Source organism: Protomyctophum parallelum, assembly GCF_964188405.1.
Source record: "Protomyctophum parallelum genome assembly, chromosome: 20".
Taxonomy (NCBI): domain Eukaryota; kingdom Metazoa; phylum Chordata; class Actinopteri; order Myctophiformes; family Myctophidae; genus Protomyctophum; species Protomyctophum parallelum.
This window is the reverse complement of record NC_139718.1, coordinates 1,734,808-1,742,803: the sequence shown is the minus strand read 5'-3', so window position 1 is coordinate 1,742,803 and position 7,996 is coordinate 1,734,808. Positions and strand designations below refer to the sequence as shown.

At 47.3% G+C, this 7,996-nt stretch overlaps 1 protein-coding gene across 1 annotated transcript in view; it reads right to left on the bottom strand.

Annotated features, from left to right (window-relative positions):
- LOC310878253 (alcohol dehydrogenase class-3 chain L) overlaps positions 1–7,996 on the bottom strand; it is a 31,073-nt gene that overhangs the window by 1,777 nt on the left and 21,300 nt on the right. The window contains exons 6-8 of the mRNA XM_083792476.1: positions 7,467–7,727; positions 5,311–5,446; positions 1,928–2,066 (exon numbers count right to left, since the gene is read on the bottom strand). Coding sequence (XP_083648602.1) covers positions 1,928–2,066; positions 5,311–5,446; positions 7,467–7,727 — 536 coding nt within the window. The remainder of the gene's footprint in view (positions 1–1,927; positions 2,067–5,310; positions 5,447–7,466; positions 7,728–7,996) is intronic.

Genomic DNA, 7,996 nt, shown 5'->3' with positions numbered 1-7,996 from the left:
TGATTTTTCAAAAATGGCAGATCGACAAGCTCGTAGAAGCGCGGCACTCGGTGCTGCGCTATGAGCTTGTAGATCTGCTATTTTTTAAAATAGAAACGACTGACATAGAAACATAGTTTTTTCAGAAAACTGTCAGGATGTAGGTCAGGTCAGAATGGGTTAATGACCTGATGTATGCTGACACATGAGTGTTGTCAGCATGGGGAAGTCTGATATCAATGACTTCTACAGAAAGGGGAATTAGAATTTCAAAGTAAAGTGCAGGCCTATAACCGCCGATTGACTGATTGAGTCACCGTTATTAGGAAATGTGCCCATATTATAATCATGCAATCACGTGTCTGTATGAGTTTATGGAAGGTTAAGAGAACAGAATAAGGGCGACCATGGGATGGGAATAGATAGCATGCTCAGGACCGCTAGCATGTCAGTTAAATAATGACGGTTAAGGGCTTGATTTAAGTCACCTCAAATGATCTAATTAAGGCCTGGGCCGTGGCGTTTTCGTCGACTAAAACTAAGACGAAAAATGTTCGTCGACTACCTTTTTTCACTGACAAAAACGAATGGAAACTAAATGAAAACTAAGCTACGACGACTAAAACTAAGACTAAATATACTGACAATTTCGTCGACAAATAAAAACTAGACTAAAATGTTAGGAAGGGATAGTGGACAAGAGATCCAGTATAAGTAATTTTACACTTTGGTTGCATGCTGAAAATAGCCGATCTACAAGCTCACAACGCGTCACAGCGCGACATGTTGTGAGCTTGTAGATCGGCTATTTTCAGCAAGTGTAAAAACACTCATTACGACGGCATCAAGGCCCGCCAAAATACATTTTAGTCGACTAAATCAACTGTCGATTTAGTCGACTAAAATCGCATGACATTTAGTCGACTAAAACACTAAGACATTCCAGGTGACTAAAATGTGACTAAAACTAAATGAAGTTTCAGTCCAAAGACTATGACTAAACTAAAATAGAAATTTGCTGCCAAAAACAACATTGGTGTGGAGTTCGACTCCCGATCCCGACGGCCTTTACTGCATGTCACTTCCCCCCATCTCTCTCCCCATTTCCTGTCAGCCTACTTTCTATCCCTCCATAAAAAATATAAAATGAAGGCGAAAAGCCACACAAAAAATAAAAGATCAAATTAAATTAAATTAAGCCCTTAACAGTCGATATTTAATTTCAAGCTTCCCCCCCCCACACCACGCCCATATACCCCCCCACCCAACGGTGGTCCCCAGGTTGATTCTTAGTCAGGGTGGTGGTCCCTAGGTTGATTCTTAGGCAGGGTGGTGGTCCCCAGGTTGATTCTTAGTCAGGGTGGTGGTCCCTGGTTCATAATCAATTGAAAACCACAGACCCCTATGGGGTAATAATCTATGGTGTAAAGTCCTGTTTATTTAACTATAAAAGTGTGAAAAATTTAATCAATAATTTGACAAATTCAGAAACGGGTCTCAAGAGCGAACGTATTTCCTGTAGGCGGAGACGACATATCTCCGGTGTAAACCTGCACCTCTTCTACTACAGTGAACGGCAGAGTGACTGATGTTACTCTGCCTCAAACGTTACTCTTTTACCTGCTTTTTTACTAACTACTAACTTTACAAAGATGCTCCAGAACATCAGGACGAACCCGTGCAACTACCTGTGTAGTTTATGGCATCTTTGTAAAGTTGGTGTCAGTAAAAAGCAGAGGTAAAAGAGTAACGTTTGAAGCAGACTAACATCAGTCACTCTACCGTTCACTGTAGTAGAAGAGGTGCGGGTTTACCCCGCAGATATGTCGGCTCCGCCTACAGGAAATACAATCGCTACGACCATGAGACCCGTTTCTGAATGTGTCTATTGCCTCAGAACAAAATCAGACAGACAGACAGACAGACAGACAGACAGAGCGGACGGTACCATTTCCCAGCGTGCATGAGGTCGAATCCCTCAGAGATCTTCTCGAAGGCCAGCGTGTGAGTGACGAACTCGTCCACCTTGAGTTTCTTCTGCATGTAGTCCTCCACCAGCTTGGGGACGCTGTCCACGCTCTTATAGCCTTTAAAAGAACACAACACACCGAGTCATCCCAACCGCAGCTAGGGGGCGCTAAAACACAACACACAGAGTCATCCCAACCACAGGGGACGCTGTCCACGCTCTTGTAGCCTTTAAAAAAACACAACACACAGTCATCCCAACCGCAGGGGGCGCTAAAACACAACACACTGAGTCCCAGGAACAACATATTTTCAGATGGGCGTCGGTGGTCAATTACACAAAATGTTGGGGTCCTTGACATGAAATAGTTTGAGCACCGCTGACATAGAAACATAGGGTTTTTGAGTGGTGCAACGACTCCTATAGACAAAGTCATACGATTTGTCACACACGTTACCGCAGTGACATTTGTTCTCCACATTTGACCCATCTCTTGGAGCAGTGAGCCGCAGCCGTGCCGCGCTCGGGAATCATTTGATTAGTAGATTGTACCCCCCCAATTCAACCCTTTGATGCTGAGTGTCAAGCAGGGAGGCACTGGGTCCCATTTTGACATTCTTTGGTATGACCCGGCCGGGGATCGAACCCCAACCTCCCAGTTTCAGGGCCGACACTCTAACCAACAAGGCCACTGTAAAATTTGTCTAGAAATCCATTACAAATCCGGTCCGGCATTTATCGAGAACCCCGAATATCAATAAGCGTTTGTCTTGTCGAGCCTCATATCGGATATAGCCACAGCGGCTAACGTCATGGGCCGCTCGCTAAGGGAGTTTGGACGCGACAACAGGTGGTTGCGTGGTTCGTCATCGTCAATGTCGTTACACACCGCTAGCTACTCCCACTACTCTCTCACTACTACTCTCCTACTCTAAAGAGTGCGAAAATAGCAGATCTACGAGAGCTTGTAGATCTGCTATTTTCACTATTTTATTTTGTCAAAGTGCCCTCTTAGGGGATGTCTAACCCTCTCTAACATGTCCCTACATCCTACCGCTAGTTTAGACGCTCACCTTTAGACCCTCCATCATCCTACCGCTAGTTCAGACCACCACCTTTAGACCCTCCATCATCCTACCGCTAGTTCAGACCACCACCTTTAGACCCTCCATCATCCTACCGCTAGTTCAGACCACCACCTTTAGACCCTCCATCATCCTACCGCTAGTTCAGACCACCACCTTTAGACCCTCCATCATCCTACCGCTAGTTCAGACCACCACCTTTAGACCCTCCATCATCCTACCGCTAGTTCAGACCACCACCTTTAGACCCTCCATCATCCTACCGCTAGTTCAGACCACCACCTTTAGACCCTCCATCATCCTACCGCTAGTTCAGACCACCACCTTTAGACCCTCCATCATCCGGTCCCTCCCAGAACAGAACACGGTGTGAACTGATGGGGATGATTTGTGTCGTTGAGCGGGAGGATGAGTTGGACCATAACTTACAGTCGTGTTTCCTGGAGGTGGACGTGCATGTGTGTGTGTGACTGTGTGTGTGTGTGTGTGTGTGTGTGTGTGTGTGTGTGTGTGTGTGTGTGTGTGTGCATGTGTGTGTGTGACTGTGTGTGTGTGTGTGTGTGTGTGTGTGTGTGTGTGTGTGTGTGTGTGTGTGTGTGTGTGTGTGCATGTGTGTGTGTGACTGTGTGTGTGTGTGTGTGTGTGTGTGTGTGTGTGTGTGTGTGTGTGTGTGTGTGTGTTTCCTGGAGGTAGCCGTGTGGGGAATGTTGTTCATTCTATCAGCCCAAACCAAACACCCACGTTTGGCTGTAAATGTGTCACTGGAGAGAGCGGAGGTGGAAATGAAGACGCACACGCACGCCCACACGCACGCCCACACACACGCCCACACACACGCCCACATGCACGCACACATCACGCCCACATGCACGCACACATGCACGCCCACATGCACACCCGCACGCACACATGCATGCACGCACGCAATGGTGCACTTATTTAACCCATTTTGACCTGAGATCAGATGAAAAATGTCTGTTTGAAAATGACAGTTTTCTGAAAAAGCTATGTTTCTGTGTCAGTCCTTCTTCAACGTCAGTGTTCTTCGATGCACGCACGCACGCACGCATACACGCACGCACGCACGCATACACGCACGCACGCACGCATACACGCACGAGATGTGAATGCATGTGCGCGGCGGAATGCACCTCCCTTACGGACGTCAGCGAAAGACGACGACGCGCTGAAGGCAGACAGACGGATGAGGATGAGAGGCTTTCTTATCGGCGGTAAGTTAACAAACACAATATGGTCACGTATAAAACACGATATGGTGACGTATATAAACACAATAAGGTCACGTTTACAGCATCTCCACATGCGTCACATGGGCACACAGACAGGCGCTTTGTCTCTGGAGCGGAGACGAGGGAGAGACGACTGCTTTAACACATTTAGACCGGAGGATCATTCTACAATGGCCTTTTAACACATTTAGACCGGAGGATCATTCTACAATGGCCTTTTAACACATTTAGACCGGAGGATCATTCTACAATGGCCTTTTAACACATTTAGACCGGAGGATCATTCTACAATGGCCTTTTAACACATTTAGACCGGAGGATCATTCTACAATGGCCTTTTAACACATTTAGACCGGAGGATCATTCTACAATGGCCTTTTAACACATTTAGACCGGAGGATCATTCTACAATGGCCTTTTAACACATTTCTGAAATCATGTTTCCATGTCAGTCGTTCTCAAACTATTTTATGTCAAGGACCCCCAAATAAAGACCCCCCCCCCCCCCCCCCCCACTAGATTTTAGTTAAAAATGTTCGCAGACAAAGATTTGTGCCACATTTTCATGATTAATTAAAGAAAAAAACAATAGCAGATCTACAAGCTTGTAGCTATTTTTCAATAGCTAAAGTAAAGGGGTTCCCGCCCGGGATGGATTAACGACTCATGATCTTATCCTGAAGTGGGGACCACCCACAGGACATTCTCAGAGGGGTACGTGGAGGATATAATCTTTGTATCTTTTCTGTATTTGGTCTGTCTCTCTCTCTCTCTCTCTGTCTCTCTCTCTGTCTCTCTCTCTGTCTCTCTCTCTGTCTCTCTCTCTAGGTTAGTGCATGGTTCTCAAACATTGGGGTTGACCAGCCACAGAGTGGAGCGCTACGAGCTTGTAGATCTGCGTTTTTTGTTTTTTTTATCGTATCAGGCCTAAATGGGTCAACATGCTGCTAAACTTGAAGGTTTACCGGCAAAAATACAGTAATAAATACAGTGCCCCATAATAACTCCTCTTTTCACGGTAAATCACCTCCAAAGGCGGTTCCTTTCCAGGTGCGCCCGGTGACCAGCTGGAAGGGCCGCGTGGAGATCTCCTGACCGGCCGCCGCTACGCCGATGATCACGCTGACCCCCCAGCCCTTATGACAGGCCTCCAACGCCGCCCTCTGATAGGAGGAGAGACACATTAATGACCCCCCCATCCAACGCTGCCCTCTGATAGGTGGAGAAACACATTAATGACCCCCCCATCCAACGCTGCCCTCTGATAGGTGGAGAAACACATTAATGACCCCCCAGCCCTTATGACAGGCCTCCAACGCCGCCCTCTGATAGGTGGAGAAACACATTAATGACCCCCCCATCCAACGCTGCCCTCTGATTGGAGGAGAAACACATTAATGACCCCCCCTCCAACGCTGCCCTCTGATAGGTGGAGAAACACATTAATGACCCCCCCTCCAACGCTGCCCTCTGATAGGAGGAGAAACACATTAATGACCCCCCCTCCAACGCTGCCCTCTGATAGGTGGAGAAACACATTAATGACCCCCCAGCCCTTATGACAGGCCTCCAATGCTGCCCTCTGATAGGTGGAGAAACACATTAATGACCCCCGCTCCAACGCTGCCCTCTGATAGGTGGAGAAACACATTAATGACCCCCCCCTCCAACGCTGCCCTCTGATAGGTGGAGAAACACATTAATGACCCCCCCCCCCTCCAACGCTGCCCTCTGATAGGTGGAGAAACACATTAATGACCCCCCCCTCCAACGCTGCCCTCTGATAGGTGGAGAAACACATTAATGACCCCCCCTCCAACGCTGCCCTCTGATAGGAGGAGAAACACATTAATGACCCCCCCTCCAACGCTGCCCTCTGATAGGAGGAGAAACACATTAATGACCCCCCCTCCAACGCTGCCCTCTGATAGGAGGAGAAACACATTAATGACCCCCCCTCCAACGCTGCCCTCTGATAGGTGGAGAAACACATTAATGACCCCCCCCCCAGCCCTTATGACAGGCCTCCAACGCTGCCCTCTGATAGGTGGAGAAACACATTAATGATCCCCCAGCCCTTATGACATGCCTCCAACGCTGCCCTCTGATAGGTGGAGAAACACATTAATGACCCCCAGCCCTTAAGACACGCCTCCAACGCTGCCCTCTAGAGGAGAAACACATTAATGATCATCACTGATTTTAGTCACCTGGAATGATCTAGTTTTAGTCTAGTTTTAGTCGACTAAATGTCATGCGATTTTAGTCGACTAAATCGACAGTTGATTTAGTCGACGAAAATGTATTTTGGCGGGCCTTGATGCCGTCGTAATGGCTGATTTTACACTTGCTGAAAATAGCCGATCTACAAGCTTGTAGATCTGCTATTTTCAGCATGCAACCAGGTGTAAAATGACTTCTACATGGATCTCTTGTCCACTAGAGTCCCTTCCTAACATTTTAGTCTAGTTTTTATTTGTTGACAAAATCAACAGCACATTAGTCTTAGTTTTAGTCATCATAGCTTAGTTTCCATTTAGTTTTCGTCAGTGAAAAAAGGTAGTCGACGAACATTTAGTCGTCTTATGGGTACTACAGAACACATTATTCTAACCAGACCAGACTTACAGGGCTGTATTTTGCGTGTCTTAAGTACCAGGTCTTATTCCCTAACTAACTAAAGACCTGGAGGCGTGGTCAATGCTCTTTGGCCACTCAGAATAGCCAAATGGCATTGACCACACCTCCAGGTCTTTAGTTTACTCAAGTTAGGGAATAAGACCTGGTACTTAAGACACGCAAAATACAGCCCATAGCATGTTATGTAGACAGCACTATAATTGCATTGTATGTAGTCATAGCACGTCATAGTACAAATGTATAGCATAGTATAGTATATATGTATAGTTTCATTATATATTTATTTATTTGACAGGGACAATAAAGCTCATTAATCAACATGTCAGTTTTCACATCAATGTAAATGGGCCAGAGTTAGCCAAAGCTAAATTTCATCTGTAGTCCCTGTAGATATCCCACTGTTACGTTCTTAGCTTACGGATGTTTCTTGATAAATGCTTTTTATGTGATGTATTCCCATGCCTTTTTGTTCTTGCTTAATGTAAGTCGCTCTGGATTAAGAGCGTCTGCTAAATGCCTACATTGTAAATTGTAAATTCTGACCATGATGCCGACGTTCCCGACGCACTCGAAGGAGTAGTCCACCCCGCCGTCGGTCATCTCTACCAGAACCTCCTGCACGGGCCTGCTGTGGTCCTGGGGGTTGAGCAGCTCCGTGGCGCCGAACTCCCGGGCCACGGCGAACTTGTCCGGGTTGATGTCCACGCCGATGATGCGGCGCGCCCCGGCCGCCGCACAGCCCATGATGGCCGCCAGGCCCAGAGCGCCCAGGCCGAAGACCGCACAGCTGGAGCCCGCCTCCACCTGACCACACACAGGAACACGGGTACATGGTAAATGGTGCATTTATACAGCGCCTTTATCCAAGGCGCTTTACAGAGACTGTGAATTACATTCACCCATTCACACACACATTCACACACCGATGGCAGCGGAAACCATGTAAGGTACCAACCAGCACATCAGGAGCAATCAGGGGTTCAGTGTCTTGCCCAAGGACACTTCCACATGTAGACAGGAGGAGCCGGGATTCGAACCGCCGACCCATGGATCATTGGACGACCTGCTCTACC